Here is an 18,249-nt window from a genome sequence, read left to right as displayed (position 1 = left end):
CCCCCTGGAGACGGGCCGGGAATTAGGGCGATCACCCAGAACACACCAGCTGCCGCCTGAGCAGAGCCAGCGAGTGTGAAGGGAGGCAGGGAGGGCGGGACCCCCGCGCTCGGCCCGAGTCAGGGCGCCCCAGAGGGGGCCCGTCCCCGCCGCAGCCCGGGGCAGGGCCTGCAGCGGCCCCCACCGCCCGAGTCCACGGGCGCCCCCCGAGTGAGCCTCAGTTTCCCCAGGGGGACGGCAGCCACAGCTGCCCGGGGCCAGGGGGGGGGGTGTCACCCACATCTGTCTGCGCCGCGGTGTCCCCTGGTGGGGCTCCAGGCCAGCCCAGATCAGTGCTCAGGAGTCAGTCCCAGAGTGCCGGGCGGGGGGAGAGGGCGGCAGGCAGGGCTGGGGAGGAAATCGGGCCCCACCCGCCCCGCACCCGGGTGCCGTGCCCAGGGGTGAGGCTGCACGGGACGGTGTAGCGGGCCCCAGTGCGAACCCGCGAATGCCCGAGCCAGGAGGCCGAGGGCAGAGGCCAGGCCCCGCGTCCCCCTGCTCCCGCCTCCCCGGCCAGCGCCCACCTGGGCAACTGACCGAACAGCCTTAATGGACTCGGCCGCCCTTCCCACCCTGGGCTGGACCGTCAGCCTGTCCCTCTGCGCCTGGATGCTGGGCAGGGACGGCCGCCACGGTGACGCTCACCCGGGGCGCCCGGCCACAGCCAAGAGGGGGACGCAGGGACCCTCCCTGCGGCCGGAGCCGCCTCCTCCCGCCACCTCGAGGCCGCCCGTGTCCCTGCGAGGCTGGCGGGAGGCGGCCGTGAGTGGTCACTCCCGTGGGGGGCGTCGGCCTGCAGCCACGGCTCGGCTGCAGCCACCCCCGAGGCAGCTTCCCCACGCAGGAACGCAGGGGCAGTGCCACCACGGAGTGCTCCCCCCGCGGTGCTCACGGCCAGCTCAGGCCCAGCGGACACAAGGCCCCTGGGGCCGCCAGCATGGGGACCCCGGCGGGTTGGGAAGGCCACCCGCCTGCGGCCCAGGCTGCGCTGAGAGCAGGAGTGACAGACTCAGCGGGGCCACCTCTGGGTGCTGGGGGGCGCGCGGGAGCAGGGGCCGAGGGAAAGGACGGACGAGAGAGGGAGGGAGGGATGGTGGGTGGGCGGAAGGATGGTGGGTGGGTGGGTGTTGGTTAACGGTGGTGAGCAGACGGTGGGTGAGGGGTGGGCACTGGGGGGGTAGGCGGGCGGGCAGGTGAGTGACTGATCATGCTAGACCCGACTTCAGAGCACTTTTCCTGAGTTAAGACATTGGGTCTGTTAATGAGCCAAATCAAGGGGCTTGTTCTCCTGTCGAGAATGAGTCAGAGGCAACCTCGAGCTCAGCGCGGGGACGGGACGGAGGGTCAGGCCTGGCCGCTGCTTTGGGGGCCCCGTGCCCGAGTGTCCTGTCGAGAATCAGGGCGTCAGGCCTATTCCTGGAGTTTTTTAAAAAGTGTGGGTGTGTATGGGGGAACACGAGGGTGTGTGTGCATGTGTCTCAGCGTGTGAACATGAGTGTGCGTGCCTACGGGTGTGTGCATATGTGAATGTATGAGTGAATGTACACATGTGAGTGCGTGTAGGTGTGTTTGTAGGTATGTATGTGTGTGAGTATGTGTGTGTGTATATGTGTGTATATGAGCCTGAATGTATGTGTGTGTATATGTGTGTGTGTGTGTATATGAGCCTCAATGTGTGTGTGTGTATATGAGTCTGAATGTATGTGTGTGTGAGTGTGAGTGTGTGTGTGTGTGTGTGTGTGTGTGGCTCTGGGCTTCCCTTCACCCTTCCCCAGTGACCCCGGAAGTACTCCCAGCCCCCAGGCCCCAGCATCTCTGTGGAGAAGGACCCTCCCTGCCTGTCTCTGGGCTGACGTGCCCTCTGGCCTCAGGGCTGACCTCTGGGAGGAAGGCGGGACCCCCGGGTCTCAGCGGGCGGCTCTGAGCCAGCGCTGCCCCCACAGCCCATGTCCACCTGCGGCAGCCCCACCCCTCCCGGGACCCCAACCCCTCCCAGGGGCCCCCCGACCCGGCCCAAGGACCCCGACCCCTCCCCGGGGGCCCTGGGCCTGCCAGTGCCAGAACTTGGCGCCACCCTGTCCTGCCGGGGTCCCTGAGTGGCCCAGGGTGCTGCCCCCACGCTGGGCGCCTGGGTCGGGAGGAGCGTCCTGCCGGGAGGACCAGGCTCTTGCTGCCATGGCAACCGGAGGGGCGGGCAGAGACCAGCTGGAGGACGGGCCCACCTCCGGCCCCGCAGCCCCGTCCTGATGCGGAGGAGGTTGAGGTGGGGGCTGGGAGGGTCAGCTGGCGTGACGCAGGGCCCGAGGCGGCCGCACCCCTGCAGCGACCCGGGCCTCGAGCTCAGCGCGGGGACGGGACGGAGGTTCAGGCCTGCCCGCTGCTTTGGGGGCCCCGTGCCCCAGTGTCCTGGGGGACAGAACCGTGTCTGCTGTGTTGGGGCCCCCTTGGGAGCCCCTCGGAGAGAGGCGGATGGGGCCGTGGCTCCCGGAGGGCAGGACGGCCCCAGGGGTCAGAGGGCACACGCAGGGGTCAGAGTCACCCTGTGCCTTCGGGCTCCTATTCCCGTCCCCAGGCCCTCAGTCGGGGCAAGCTTGTCCCACAAGAGCTCCAGCTGCTGCGCGCTGCCATGTGTGTGTCCATGCATGCGTGTACATGCATGTGTGCCTGTGTTGTGTCCATGCATGCATATCCATGTGTGTATGTCCACGTGCATGCCCATGTATGTTTGTGTGTTCATGTGTGTCCGTGTGCATGTTCATGTGCATGTCTGCATGTGTGTAGCTTGTCCATGTGTGCATGTCCATGTATGTTTGTGTAGCATGTCTGTGCGTGTCCACATGTGCATGTCCATGTATGTGTGTCCGTGTGTGTCCATGTACATATATGCATGTCCATGTGTGCATGTCCATGTATGTGTGTGTTCATGTGTGTCCATGTGTACATGTTCATGTGCATGCCTGCACATGTGTATAGCTTGTCCATGTGCAAGTCCATGTGTGCATGCCCATGTATGTGTGTCCGTGTGTATCATGTGTGCATGTACATATATGCATGTCCATGTGTGCATGTCCATGTGTCTGTGTGCGTGTTTGTGTCTGTGTCCATGTGCATATATCTGCATATATGTGTCCGTGTATAGTATGTCCCCACATGCATGTCTGTGTGTACGTGTCCACGTATGTGCGTCTGTGTGTTAGCATGTCCATGTGCGTGTCCCCGAAGGAAGCCAGGGCTCAGCCCCCACAGCCAGGAGGCGCAGCTTGGACAGGGGCGGTCGGCTGGAGTGGCCTGTGGCCTGTGCTCCCGGGGGCCGTGGGTCAGGGAGGCCTGGGGGGCGGGGGCGGGGTGGGGCGGGCACTGACCTGGTGTCCTACGGGCAGGACAGCCCGCGTGGCCGCGCTCTCAGGAACATGCGTGTGCAGAGGCTCCGCTCCGGCCTAGAGCCCCGGGTGACGCTGCATCCCGCCGTCCCCCGCAGGCCGGCGCTGGCGTGAGGCCGGGGCAAACCGGTCTCAGGCGTGGCGGGGGCTGGGCGGGTCCACATTCACGTCACGCCCAAATGAGCACTGAGGAGCGAGGCCCAGGAGGCTGCCAGCAAACATCCCCGCAGACGGGGCCGCAGGGCCAGCCTGAGGGGAAGAACGTCCCGGACCCCGGGGTCTGGGCGACAGGGACGGGCGGAGCCGCAGGAGCACCTTTGGGTTTAGCAGGAGGCGAGGGGGGGGCGTGGCCGGGGCTGTGTCTCCCGGCACCTGCGCCCACGCCCCTGGCCACCGTCCAAGGCCACACGCCGGGGCCACCGGGGTTGGTCCAGGGCGGGGTGGGGGCCCCACGCGGCCCCATGACGCTGCTGCCCCTCCCATGGGGCCCCGGGGCCCCGGGGCCGGCGTCCCCTGGCTCAGCTCGCGCCCGCGGGGCGTGGCGGGACGAGGCGGCCGGGCAGACCACGCCGAGGGGCCGTCCCGCGGTGGACGCTGCCCGGGTCGGGACACTGAGGGAGGGGAGCACTCAGTGTGGAGCAGTGACAGGTCTCTTCTCAAGGGGCGGGAGGCAGGGAGGGTCGGGCCCTCCCAGAAGCGTCCGTGTAGGCTGGGGCGCAGGCGCGCGTCCCCTAACGGGGGCTCGGCAGGGAGAACCCCCCCCCCCCGCAGAGCACCATCCCCGGCCTGCGCCTGAGGACTCGGGCGTCGAGAGTCGTGGGTCGTGGGGCCGACGCCCGATCATCAGCTGGTGTCCTGCTGCCCCCGCCCGAGTGGACGGGGCTCACCCTGACCCCTGAGGGGTCCCAGGCTGCTCCTGGGGGCAGCCGCGTGCCAACCCCCTCCCGCCTCTCCGCTGAGGCCCGCAAGGCCGCCCTAGGGTCACAGAACTAAGGACCAGGAGCTGCCGAGGTCACATCTGGTTTCCACGGTAACAGGAAAATAATCCACATGGCCCAGCCAGAGGGGGGAGGCGGCATATCCCGAACACTTGTCTGACAGTGGGGGGAGGGGGGCAGTGCCCGGGGCAGGCCAGGGACGCGCCCACCCCCTCCTCAGGGCCCTGGGCCCCCCTGCAAACGGGCGGGGGCGGGGCCTCTGACACCGTGTGTGTCCAGCTCTGCGCTGACCCCAGGACCTGCCCTGCCCCCGTATCCCCAGTCCACTGCAGTCGGGGGTCCCAGCGCCCCCTGGCCAGCCCAGGGTCCCCGCCCTCGGGAAGGGGAGTGGGCTGGGGGCCGCCCCTGCTGCCAAGACCGAGTCGGGCACGAGCCAACAGGGGGCCACCACGTCAGGCCGAGTCCACAGCCCACGCCGGGCAATGCCATGGGCAGTCAGGCCGTGCGTGGGGGGCTCAAGGGCCCCGGACGGGCTGCACAGGCCCGTCCCGTCCCGTCTGCTCCCCCCCTCTGCGTCTGCCCCCCCACCCGGCTGTGGCACCGTCACGGGGTCCCACCTCCTGGGCCTGCGGGGGTCACCTGTAGCCCCCTCACCTGGGCCCCTGCGAGGGACTCACCTGAGGGCTTCTGAGTCAAGGTTCCTGGGGGGCACCTCAGGGCATCTCAGGCCAGCAGGGACACACTCATGGCACCCCTGCCCGCCCCGCCCGCCCGCCCGCCCTGCCCACCCCCTCCGGCCCACACTCTCAGCGATTCCCTCGCTGACGGACGCAGAAGGAAGCTCCAGGCAGGGCCAGGCGGGGCGTGCTGCCCTCTGTCCTCTGTCGACCTCGCGTGACCTTGCGTGACCTCGCGTGGGGGGGGGCTCCCGCCTGAGCCCCAGCCTGGGAAGGGCCTCGGAAACGGCCAGGAGCGACTTTGAGTAGCTTTAATGGCGAGAGAAAGTGCTGGCGACGGGCACAGGGGGCCCCACGCGTCCCGGGGACTCGGGCCAGGGCTGCCCCAGGGTGCGGGATGGACAGTCCCAGCCCCGTGCAGGGGGGCCCGAGGCGGCGGTGTCCGTGGGCGCGGAGGTGGCCGGGGAAGCCCCGGGACCCCCAACCACCGGGCACAGGAGGAGGGGGCTGTTCTCCCCGGGGGGCTCAGGGCGGCACCCACGACCCCACCCCAGCGAGGGTGTCTTCAGCGGTGGGTGGCGAGGGCTCTCTGGGCCCGCCGGGGTGGTGACTGCAGAGCTCGGCTCCGGGCCGGAGAGCGGAGCAGAAACTCAGCTGGAGCCTCAGGAAACCCGGCAGGAGCCGCGGCAGAGGGGGGGCGTCACCACTGCGTGCTGTGTGCATGCACGCATGTTTGTGCGTGTACATGTGTGTGCACACGTGTGTGCGTGTGTGTATACGCGTGGGTATGTGTGCACGCCTGGGCACATGTGTGCATGTATGTGCATGCGTGTGCACAGGTGCTTGCATGTGTCCCCCTGGGCCGCCCTGCCCACCCAGCTGTCTCTCGGCAGCCTGAACTGAGGGGGCCCCCCGGAGGGCACACGGCCTGGGGGCCGGAGAGGAGCTGGGAAGCCCCGGGACGCGTCTGGGAGCGGCGGCAGGACGGAGGCCCCAGGACTGAGCGGCTGGGGGCTGGGCCGGGAGGGGCAGTGGGCGGTGCTGCTCCTCTTGTCCATGGGTCGGCCGGGCCCGCTGGGCGCAAGGAGGACGCAGGGGCTGGCGCTGTCCTGAGGGCGGCCCGGCCCCCACTGCCCTGGGCAGCCCAGGGAGGGCCCGAGAGGGGCGGGTGAGTCTGCCGGCCCGGCCGTCCACGGCTGGGGGGTCCTGCCCAGGCCCGGGGCCCGTCCACGCTGGGGGTCCTGCCCAGGGCCGGGGCCCGTCCACGCTGGGGGGTCCTGCCCGGGGCCCGTCCATGGCGGGGGGTCCTGCCCGGGGCCCGTCCACACGGGGGGTCCTGCCCAGGGCCGGGGGCCGGCACGGCTGGGGGGTCCTGCCCAGGCCTGGAGGGCCGGCACGGCTGGGGGGCCGGCGGGGAGGGTGCCAGGTGTTAGCTTTCTCGCTTTATTCGCTTCAACAGGCAGCACTGGGGGCCTCGGCCCCGCCTGCCCCGCCGGCGCCCGCCCTGTAGAGCCGCTTGGCACTTGGGCAGGGGGGCGCGGGGGCCGGGACCCCCGACGCTCTTTGGCACCCGCGGGCGGGCTCAGCGCTTGTAGTGGTTGGGGGCGTCGGCGAAGGCGAACTGCAGGCGGTAGGCGTTGGCCAGCAGTAGGCTCATGTCCCGGTCGCCCCAGCGGGCCGTGGGCAGGTTCTGCAGGAACAGCAGCAGCTCCTGCGGGAGACGCGGGTCAGGCGGGACCCCCGGCCGCCCCCGCCCCCACCCCAGCCGCCTGCCCTCACCCCCCCCCCCCCCGCCAGGGGCTGCCCCGGCCGCCTCTCCCCCTCCCCCCGCCATTTCCTTCTGCATTTTGGACACTTTCTGGGCCTTTAAATTGAATCCCCGGAGCCGGTCCCGTGGGGCGCGTCCCCGGGGACGAATCAGCATCAATCTCCTGTCGCTCCCCATTAGGGACACGCACACGGGTGCCAATCCAATTCTGCGCGGGTCGTAAATAAATACCTTTGGTTTTATTTTTAATCCACTTGGCTCTGTATTATCCTGACCTCGCCGCGGCAAGGTGAGCGAGCCCCGCCCCCGCCCCGACACTCAATCTCAGACTCTAATTCCGCGCCGGGCGCCGGTGGGCCGGGCAGCGCCGCCCGCGGGAGGGTCCGCGTGACCTTACCGGGGCCAAGGGCAAGTGGGCTTCTCTGACACTGGTTTCCCGGGGGGCCGTGCCGGGGTGGGGGGCGGGGGGCTGCCGGGTCACGCACCCTGGCAGGTCGGGGGAGGGACGGCCACTGTGTCGGACAGCGCTGTGTCCTCCTGTCTTGGCTGGACGCGGGCTGGACACGCCGGCCCGCCACAGGGTCCTGCCCTGGCCCCCGGTCACTCAGACAGCAGGGGCAGCGGCGGCCACAGCGCAGAGTGAGGGATGCGGCGACCGTGTGTGACCTGCCCCGGGCCTCCCTGGGGAGCCCACGCAGGACCGGCACCCGGGCGTCCAGCGCTGCAGCCCTACAGGGGCCCTGAGCGGGCCGCTGCCCCCAAGATGGCCACAAGGGGGCGCTTCTTTCCAGGGACACAAGGCCCCGGAGCCTCAGCCTGTGGGGACCCCCATTCCCGCCACCCCGCCTGGCAGAGACAGCGCCAGCCCCACCCCCGCCCCCCCGGAGTCCAGGCCGGCCACTCCGGGCCTCTCAGCCGCCTGACCTGCCCCCGGGCTGAGCCGGGGGTCCCGCAGCCAGCACACACCCAAGGCCTCAGCCTGGCCCGCGGCCAGGGAGGCCTGAAGTCCGTCTGGGGGCTCCGTCCCCGCCCCCACCCGCCCCGAGCTGGCCAGGCTGCAGAGGGGCTGGCCAGGCTCCCTCTGCCTCCCGCGGGACGGAGGAATCTGCCAGCAGCCCCTCCCCAGCTCCCGGCAGACACACACACACGAACACGCGGACACAGGCCCTGCCAGCCACGGGGATCAGGCCGCGCAGGCGCCCACACTGGCCTGAGACGATGCTGCAGGGGCTTCAGAGACCCGGGTGCGTATGTGCGTGTGCGTACGCTTGTGCATGTATGTGTGCGCACGTGTGCATACATGTGAGAGTACATGTGTGTGGCATGTGAGTATGTGACTACTATGCTGCCTGGTGTGTGCACATGTGTGTACTATTTAGGCCTGTGTACACCTGCTGTATCCCGTGTGCTGGGGACACGGGTGAGCACACATGTGCCGTCTGTGCCGGCGTAAGGTTACCATGCCAGAGCTCGTCCTCTCCCTGGGCTCCGGCTGACCATGCCAACAGAGCTGGTCACTCGGCCTGGCCCCGACTGGACAGAGGGCAGCAGGCCCGTCCTCCCGCCTGCCGCAGCACAGCCCTGAGATGGACTCCCGGGAGGGCCCTGCCCTGGGCCCACAGCAGAAGTGACCCCCCCGCCCCGTCAGCAACTCAGCCCTGCGGTGGGGGAGGGGCGGGCGGCTCTCACCACAGCTGCGGTGAGTGTGGCCTCACCCCCCAGGAAACCCCAGCTGAGGGCCTGCCGGAAGGAGGCACGGGACAGGCCCCGCCCAGCAGGAAGGCCGGGGGCGCCCACGGCCCTCCCTGCCCCAGCCCTACCCGCGGAGGCCTGTGGGCTCTGTGGGGGACCCAGGACGTCCCCGCCCAAGGCCACGGGTGCAAGCAACCCAGCCTTGCCTCGGTTTACCCTTCCAAGGGGCGTCACAGCCCTGAGCACGTGCCTGCCCAGCCCCCACAGCCAGCCCACGAGGCCACCCCTGCCTGGCTGCCACCCGGGGACGGGGGCGGGTGGGGGTGCTGCCCGGGGCCTCCCGAGGGCCCCCACGGCCGCGCGGGGCTCGACTGACGGATCTTCCCTCCGCGTGTCCCAGGATGACAGACGCGGGAGCATCGATCTCCGCCCTGGCATTTCCTGACAGTTGCTGCTTCCAGCGGACACGGGCGGAAGTGCCCCCCACGCCGCCCGTTAACCCCTGGTGGGCCGCGCCGGCCGCAGGGGCCCAAGGCGAGGAGGGCGCTGGTGGGGCGGGCGCCCGGGAGTCGACACTCGGACCCCCCCCCCGCCTGCCCTGGCCGACACAGCGAGGTGGCCCCTGGGAAGGAGCGCCCGGCCCCCAGCTACATACAGGGGCGCCGGGGGCAGAGCCAGCTGCAGGGTCCCAGCCACCCCTGCAGGCAGCGGAGCCCCCCTGCCCAGAGGGAGCCAAGCCAAGCCAGTGACCCCAGACGCTCAGCAGGCCACACCCCCAGCTCCAGGTTTCTGCGGCAGGAGCAGCCCAGGCTCAACCTACGGACACGGACAGAGCCACAGGAACACGCATGCACACGCAGGCACACGCACACACATGCACAGACACAGGTACATACATACACACACAGGCACTTTCACGAACACATGGATCACACACATAAACAGGCACACGCAAGCACACACACGCAGAACACGCAGACGTGCAGACACAGGCAGGAACACAGACACAAGCAGACACATGCAAACACACAAACACACACAGTCCCCCATACACGCAGATACACTAGGGCCCATGCACACAGATATAAGCACACAGGCACATGCGGACATGCACACCAGACACCTGCAGACACACGCACACACGCAGGCACACAGACACGCACACAAAGTCACACGCAGGCACACAAACATGCACACGCAGACACACACAAGAACACAGACGCACACGCAGGCACACTCGCAGCTGACTTTCGGGTCGCGCTGACGCGTGAGGGCCCAGGGCAGGGAAGGCGCTCCCGGAAGCGCCCGGCCCGCTCACCTGGAAGTCTCTCTCCGCCAGGATCTCCGTCCGCCAGCGCAGCAGGAAGGCGGCGCACACGTACAGGTGGAAGTGCGAGAAGCCGTCGGGCTCTGCCTGCAGAGACAGAGAGGGTGGGCGGGCGGGAGGGGCAGCCCGGACGCCGAGTGGACACACCGGCCGCACCCCACGAGGGTCTCGCCACGCCCGGGTGGGCCCCTTCCCGCAGGCTCTGGAGAGACTCCAAACTCAGGCACCCGCCCCTCCCCCCGCGGGCTGTGCTCACACGTGTCCCCCGACGCCGGCCATGGCAGGTCTGCGGGCAGCCCCGGGGGTCTGGGCGCTGCGGGCAGGGGGTGGGCGGGCCGGACGCACGGGGGCGCTGAGAACACGTCACCCTCCGCCGCCCTCCAGCCCGGCCGGGAGCAGGTGAGCCGCCGGGCCAGCAGGGGGGGGGGCACAGCAAGGGGGGGACTCGGAGGCGGGCGCTAACGGGCGTCTGGGGGGCCGAGAGCCCCGGGCAGGGACAGGAGCCCGACCAACCGACACACACTCGCCGTATCCAGGCGAAAGGGCTCGAGCGTCCCCAGCGGGGGAGGCCAGCTGCCTCCGAGTGTGCAGTCAGGGCGCGCCTGGTCCAACCCAGACCGGGGTCCGGGGGGGAGGGAGGGCAGAGCCTCGGGCCAGCAGGGCAGGAACCGGGAGGAGGCACCCGGGTCAGCCTGCAGCTGCGGGAGGGCGGGGCCGGCCCGGCGGGAGCCAAGGCCCGAGAGCAGAGACGAGACCAGCTTGGCGTGGTGGGGGCAGCGGGGGCACGCAGATGCCTGCCGGCCCACACAGGAGAGACCCTCACACGCCTGAGGGCCGGGAGCGGGGGGGACTCTCTCCTGGGGGGCGGCAAGGACCCACCCCGGTGCCCCCCGCCATCCAGCAAGGCGGACGAGCAGGAGAAACGGGGGGACACGAGGGACCCCGCCATGCGGGCAGAGGGCAGGGGGGCGGCGCAGCCCGTGCAGGGCCGGGGGGGGCACGAGGCCCCTCAGAGTGAGGCAGGCACGGAGGGGGCCCCATACTAGGGTGAGCCGGAACCGCGACATGAGGGCACACAGCACGCGTGTCCGGCCCGGGGCCCCCCACCCGCAGACCAGGCCCGGGTGGCCGCGTCCTGGGCTCTCCTGATGCGGCTGGTTCCGACCCGACTCTGCCGTGAGCGCGATGCAGACGCGTCCCTGTGACTCCGCTTGTCCCAGCGGGAGACGGCACAGGGACCCCGGGGGGGGGGGGGCCAGAGGGGGGCCAGCCCCACCCCCGATGCCGTCGGGAGCTCGCCGGGTAATTTCTGGCGCTGAAATATAAAGCGCCAGGTCTGCTGGGGTTTGGGGACCCTCCGGGAGCCGCGCGGCGTGTTCACGGACACGGGCCCAGAGGCCACTCAAAGGTGGACGCGGCTCTGGCCTCAGCTTTGGCCGCCCGGGGAAGAAGCCCGGCCCGGGTCCCGGGGCCTCCCGCCCTTCCAGGGACGCGGCCCGGCCCATTTAAGATTCACTGGGCACCCGCGGGGGGCAGGGCCGTAATGGAACTGTAAATCACATCTGGCGGGCAGGCCCCGAGTAAATGGGCCCGCAGCCCGCCTGGCCCGGCTGCCAAGCCGCCCGCCCGCCCATTATCTCCACGCCAATCACGATTAGCCCCCGCCAGACGCTCATGGCAGGTGTCTGTCCGCATCCGCGCGCAGATGACAAAGGTCACGGCCGATCGAATCCCGAGCGCGAGCTGCGGGGGGCGGGGGAGGGGCGACCTCCACGCGCCCACGGTCAGAGCCCTGAGCCAGGCAGCAGTGGACAGGGGCCGCAGGGGCCCCGGGACGGGAAGCCCTGACCAGCGATGGGCTGCCGGCCGGGCAGAGGTGCCGGCGCCCAGCTCCGGAGAGCCTTGGTGTGGACGGGCGGGCGCCAGGCAGAGGGGCCGGCACGGGGGCCGAGCTGCGTGAGTGACCAGTAGCGTCGGCATCCCGCCCGCCCCGGGAGGCTCCCGCATCCCCCCGCGCCCGGGTCAGGGCCCCTCTGGGCTCGGTCCTGCCCGCACGGCCCTTCACACGTCGCCGTCTTCTGGGCCGGGCTGGAGCTCTAGCCCCAACCGTGTGTCCGGGGAGGTGCCCTGGACCCCTCAGCGAGGGCGGGGGGCAGGCTCCTGGGCACCCTGGGGTGACACAGCCTCGGGCTGCAGCACAGGGAGGGTCAGGGTGGGTCAAGGACCCTCCCGTCTCCCCATCACACCCCGCCTGGGTGCAGGAGTCTCGGGGCCCCTCCGCCCCCCCCCCCCCCGCGCCCGTGGCCGCCACCGGGGGTTCCAGCCCCTCCCCGCAGAGCCTGGCCTTTCCCCAGGCGAGTCTGGAGCCAGGCCCCGGCCCGCACGGCTCTGCCCGGCCACCCCCCTCCTGCCGGGGGTCAGCTCCCGCCTGGGGAGGGTCCCGCGGAGGGGCTGTGACCGGGGCCCGCCGAGGTCGAGTCCATGTGGCATCTCCGTGAGGTGGTGCCTGTCTCTCCCCTCGCCATCACCGTAATTGCCTGTTTGCTTTGCCCTGCGCTGCTCCGTGGAACGCGAGCACTGCGGCGAGCACCTGTACAAATCACGGCCTCCGAGAGCGCGGCACGAACAGCCGCTTCCACGCGGCGTCTGACCCCCCTGGGCCTCCCCGCAGGGCCCGTCCAGGGCTCCCGAGAGCGAGTGTCCCCGAGAGCGGAGCCGGGGGGCAGTCACCAGCCCTGCCCCGGGGCCTCACCCCCACCGTCCCTGACCCCCGACCCTGCCCTGACCCCCGGACCCTGCCCTGACCCCGGACCCTGCCCTGACCCCCGACCCTGCCCTGACCCCCCCACCCAACCTATCAACCCCAGATCCCCTCGGAACCCACCCACTGGCTCCTCTTCCCATCTGTGATACGGACCCGTGTACACGGGGAAGAGCAGGCGTGCACACGTGTGTGTGAGGGCTCAGGATGTGAGTGTGCACGTGTGCTCAGGCCAAGGGCAGCACACGTGTGCTCACATATGTGCATGTATGTGCTTGTGTGTGCAAGTGTGCTCAGGGCAAGTGCCCCTACTGCCCCCTGCCGCCCTCAGGTGGACACACATGTGAGTGTATGTGTGCGTGCATGTCTGAGTGGACACATGCGTGTGTGTGCGCGTGTGCGTGTGCCCACGCCTGGGCCCTCCCCAACGCCAGTGACAGCGCGTCCACCCGGGCGTCACTGTCCCCTCGAGGGTGATGCCAACACCGGCTCTGAGGGTCCGGTGGGATTCTCTCGTCCCGGTCGCAGCCCCCGTCGCTGAGGGCAGGGCAGGGCCCCCGGTTGTGACCCCCAGTCCCCAGAGCTGGGGGACGGACACAGGGCCCAGGAGCACTGGGGGCTGAGCTGTCTCGGTGTCCCCTGCCGCGGAGAGGGACACGGGCTGCAGGCTGGGCGTGGAGTGGCCCTCTCGGCCGGGCAGGTCCAGCCGGGGATGCTCTGCTCACACGCCCCCGCCCACCGGGAGAGGCGCTCGCCAGCGTCTCCCAGGGATAACGCGCCATCCGTCATTTTTATAGCAGCATTAAATTTTAAGGGAGAATTGAGAGGGATAGGAAAACCCCGCAGGCTCCAGCCCCCGAGCCCCCCCACGCTCCCACACTGCCCGCCTCCCTCCAGCCGCGGGCAGCCGGGGACCTGCCGACTCCCGGGCCACTGGCCAGCACCCAGGGGGCGGGCGCCTCTGGGGGCCACTGAGCGACCTCCACCTGCAGACACGCCAGCACCTCGGCCCCCCAGGGACGCTCGTGAGGGACCTGCCAGAGCCCGGCCACGGCAGCCTGGAGCCGTGTGGCCCGACCCGGAACCGTGTGACCCAACCCAGGAGCCGTGTGGCCCGACCCGGAATCATGTGACCTGACCTGGGGGCCGTGTGACCCCGAGCCGGAAGCCCACTCGGCCCGTGCTGGAGCGGCCGTGGCCACTTTCTGTCAGGGCCGTCACACTTCTGTCCGGCTGTGGTGCTGGGCTCTGGGCCCGGCCCCAGGGCGGGTCTCCCTGTGGCCAGCACGAGGCTCACACCGGAGAGCCCAGGACAGCCGCCCGCCCGTGCCCGGTCCACAGGCCTGACCTCAGCCCCGGGGCATCCCGGGAAGGCGGGGAGAGGGGCCGTGCCGGCCGCATCTGCGCCCGAAACCCACCCCACAGCCCTGTTCACGGCCGGCACGCAGGGCCCGAGGCCCAGGGTCAGACGCCCGCCGAGACCCTTGTCACACGCTCCCGGGGAACACGCAGCACCAACACGGGACGGCCTGATACCCGGGGTCTCTCTCCGGGTCTGGTCAAACGAACTCCCCGAAAAACTTGCTTCTGCAACTTTTGTTGCATTATTGGGTTTTGCAACAGGAATAATTTTAACAATGTACGATACAATTAGCCACTTAGCATCATTGAGGAAGTTTATGAGCCTCGACGCGCTGAAAAGCAGCCCCAAATAGTATTTATTAGCTCCCCAGGACTAAAAATAGGGCCTGACTGCCTCGGTGAGCCACGTTTAAGAAACCGTGCAGTCACAAATAATATGTCTAATTATGTATTAAACTAATTCTTGCCTTCACCTTTTGAATTTCTAAACTCTTTACCTCATGTATCATTTTAATTATTTTTCCAGTTCATTCCCGGGGAATCTGTCTGATGGGGAATTAATTAATGGGTCCAATAAAGCGGCTGCAGCCTCGTCCCCACAGGCCCGTGTCCCGCGCGCCCACGCCCTCCCGCACCCCACACGGCCGCCGCCCCCCACGCGGAGACGCTCGGGACGCCCCCCTGCTCTCCGCACGGCCCCCCGGCGCTCGGGGAAGGGGCGCTAAGGGGCGCCCGGCGCAGGAGCCGGCCCCGGGCCAGAGGGGTCCCGCCGGGCGCCCCGAGCTCCTCGGCTGAAGGTGCAGGAAGGCGCACCAGGACCCCCTGCCCGGGTCCCCTCGGCCGGGTGCCTCCCGCAGCCCCTCCCGGGACTTCCCGCATCTCTCCGGCGGCCAGTGCGACCAGCTCTGGGCCGACCGCGCAGGGCCCCGGGGCCTCCACGCGAACACGCACACGCACGCGCACGCACACGCACGCGCACTCCCCTACCTGGTAGGTGTCCCAGAGGCGCACGGTGCAGGCCAGGGGCAGCTCCCGCATCAGGAGGTTGTTCATCCAGCGGAAGGTGAACTGCAGGTACCGCACCTCGTGCTGGTCCAGGTGCTGGTGCAGGGGCTCTGCGGGGACAGGCCGGGTCAGGGTCAGGGGGCAGGGGGCAGGAGGGCACCGCCCTGGCCCCGGCCGCACAGTGGGGCGGCAGGGCAGGGCAGGGCAGGGGACGCGGCCTGAAGCGGGAGGCCACTGTGTCCCGGGGGCGCTCCTCGGGGCGGGCGAGGAAAGGGGGCAGCCAGTCAGTCCTTCCCCGGGGGCCGGGGGTCTCAGCGCAGGGGCCACAGGCAGGAGGGCCCAAGTCCCCCCACTCGGGGAGCCGGCGAGGGCCCGGCCTCCCTCTGACCCGCCCTGACCCGCACACCTGCCTAATCAAACAGGCGTTTCTGGAACATTCCGTGACGGAAGGACCCAGACTAACCCAAGAACGGGCGTCTCGGCCCGGGCGGGGGGGCGCCGAGACCCCACGGGCAGGGGCCCACACGCGGGCAGGCCGGGCAGCCGGGCTCTGGGGCCTGGACCTGGAACAGGTGGGATCTGCCGGGGGCCCTGTCAGAAGGGGCCCCAACCCCCAGGGGTGGGCAAGGACGGGCGGCCACGGTGAAGCCCCGCTGCGGTGCCCGCGAGGGCAACCCACCCTCAGATTGGGTACAGGGGCGGGGCCAAGCATGCCTGTGGGCGGGGCTTGTGCAGGAGGCGGGGCCGAGCGTGCCTGTGGGCGGGGCAGGATGCAGGGTAAGACCAAGCCTGCCTGTGGGCGGGGTGAGTGCAGGAGGTGGGGCCAAGTCAGCCTGTGGGCGGGGCTTGTACAGGAGGCAGGGCCAAGTGTGCCTGTGGGTGGATGAAGGGGATGGGGCGGGGCCAAGCCTGCCTGTGGGTGGGGCGGGTGAAGGGGCGGGGCCAAGCCTGCCTATGGGTGGAGCTCTGCAGGGGCGGGGCCAAGCCTGCCTGTGGGCGGGGTGAAGGGGGTCGGCTTCCTTGGAGGGCAGAGCTGCAGGGGGGCAGTGACACCCCCATCCCGTCGCCCCCCACCCCGCCCCCTCAGGCTGCGTCCACCCGCCGGGCGGCCTCGGCTCCCTGGAACACGTTGAGAAATGGATTGCTAAACTCCCGGCATTACTTCCAATTTATATACATCAGAGCGGCAAATGTATATGCTGAAAAGATTCATTTTTCCTATTTTATAAGTAATTGTGAGCAGATGCTCTTTCACTGATAAAGGTAATTTGGTTAGCAATATTTCTGATTTTGAAATTTCCATTTCACTGGAAGTAAGAGTGCACGGAGAATGAATGAGCGGGGGATGTAATTATTGTCATCTTTCAGGCTGAGAGGGTTTCGGCAGGACGCGGCGTGTCGGGCCGGGGCACGGGGCAGGGGTAGCCACGACCCTGCCAGCCGGGCACCCCGGCGCGGTGGTGGCAAGGCTGGCTGGCAGGCTGCGAATCCTGCTGAAACATCTTGTCTTCTTGATTAAAAATAAAAATAAATTATGCAAACACATTGTGTCTCAGGATTTATGCTAAAAAGGAGCGAAGCTCGTCTCCCATGGACTTGGCATAAAAAACACATCCTGTTTATGCAGGGCCAGACACTACTTAAGATTTATTTGCCCAAAGAGTGAACGTAATTGCTCACACTTACATACCTGACAAGGAAAACCTTCCCGCCACCCCGCACCGGCCGACAGGCGTGAAGACGGGGCTGCACCAGCCACCGAGGGCGGCGGGGAGGGCGGGGCCCGAGTGCTGGCACAGACTCGGGAGACAGGCCGGGGGGCGAGGCTGGAGGGGACAGAGGAGGGTGACCAGGGGGACCGGGAGTGGCCTGGCGGGACGGGCCCGTGTTGCACCACTGGGAAGGGCTCCCAGCTGGGGGCGGGGTGAACTGGGGTGCGCCCTAGGGGGACACTAGGCTCGTGACCCTGGGCCCCCGCCCGCACCCCACACCCTCCGGCCTTGGGACAAACCGCGTGAGAGTGGCAGGGTGGCAGGAACACAAAGGTGGGTGGTACAGGTCCGGCCCCCGCAAAACCCACCTCCACGGCCGGCCCTCTCGGGGGCAGCTCGGGAGGGTGGGCAGAGGCACGGGGGCATGGCGGGAGGGTGGGCAGAGGCACGGGGGCACGGCGGGAGGGTGGGCAGAGGCACGGGGGCACGGCGGGAGGGTGGGCAGAGGCACGGGGGCACGGCGGGAGGGTGGGTGGGGCACGGGGGCACAGCAGGTCTGTTCCGGCTTCTCCCATAGGCCCGATAACGTCGAGCGTTTCGTCAGTCTCAGCGGCCACCCACCCAGGTCTGCAGTGAAGCATCTGCTCGAACCCTGAGTTCTTTTAATTACTGGGCCGTCCAAGCCAGCCCGGCGAGTTCTCCCGACAGTCATTTGTAAGATGGAATTGGCGAGTCTCTCTCCCCGTCTGTGGCTTGTTATTTCATTAAATTAACCGTAACACCAGAGAACAAAAGACCTTCATTTTGCTGAAGTCTGATTTCTCAGGATTTTCTTTCACCGTTTGATGGTTTGCATGTCGTCCTAAGAGACCTCGAGTCATCCGGGCATGCGTGTCTGTGTGTCCATGTGCTTTTGTGTGTCTGTGTGTCCCGGTGTGTCTGTATGTGTGTTCTGTTTGTGCATCTGTATCTGTGTTTGTGTATCTGTTTATGTGTATCTATGTGTGTCTGTGTGTCTATGTGTGTCTGTGTGTCTGTGTGTGGCTGTGTGTCTATGAGTGCCTGTGTCAGTGTGTGTGTGTGTGTCTCTGTGTGTGTGTCTGTGTGTGTCTATGTGTCTGTGTATGTCTGTGTGTCTGAGTGCCTGTGCGTCTGTGTGTGTGTGTCTGTGTGTGTCTGTGTCTGTGTGTGTGTCTGTGTCTATGAGTGCCTGTGCCGTGTCTGTGTGTGTCTGTGTCTGTGTGTGTCTGTGTGTGTCTGTGTACGTGTCTCTGTGTGTGTGTGTGAGAGAGAGAGAGAGAGAGAGAGAGAGAGAGAGAGAGAGAGAAAGGGGTGCCCTTCCCTACTGCCGCCCACCTGACGTCCGGCAGCCAGTGGTCTGTACCGGAGATGCTGTCCCTGACCCCTTCTGCCCACCCAGGGCCAGCGCCCGTCACGCCAATGGCCATCACTGTGATTCCTGACGGGCCGGGGCGGGGCCTCCTCCAGCCTGGCTCATCTGACCGCCTCTGCTGTGCTCGGGGGTCCCGGGTCCCTCCTGGGCTGCTCTGCCCCGCCAGGGGTGACCTGGGCCTCCCGGCGACCTCAG

The 18,249-nt window shown here is 68.4% G+C and overlaps 1 protein-coding gene across 1 annotated transcript in view; it reads right to left on the bottom strand.

The window, feature by feature from the left end:
- Nucleotides 1-5,331: 5,331 nt before the first annotated feature.
- TBC1D22A (TBC1 domain family member 22A) overlaps nucleotides 5,332-18,249 on the bottom strand; it is a 45,903-nt gene continuing 32,985 nt past the window's right edge. Inside the window, exons 11-13 of the mRNA XM_055142102.1 lie at nucleotides 14,932-15,059; nucleotides 9,813-9,908; nucleotides 5,332-6,745 (exon numbers count right to left, since the gene is read on the bottom strand). Of these exons, the coding sequence (XP_054998077.1) occupies nucleotides 6,617-6,745; nucleotides 9,813-9,908; nucleotides 14,932-15,059 (353 nt within the window). The 3' untranslated portion in view covers nucleotides 5,332-6,616. The remainder of the gene's footprint in view (nucleotides 6,746-9,812; nucleotides 9,909-14,931; nucleotides 15,060-18,249) is intronic.

This window comes from Sorex araneus, chromosome 6 (assembly GCF_027595985.1).
Source record: "Sorex araneus isolate mSorAra2 chromosome 6, mSorAra2.pri, whole genome shotgun sequence".
NCBI classification, from domain to species: domain Eukaryota; kingdom Metazoa; phylum Chordata; class Mammalia; order Eulipotyphla; family Soricidae; genus Sorex; species Sorex araneus.
This window is presented reverse-complemented; position numbering and strand designations above follow the sequence as displayed.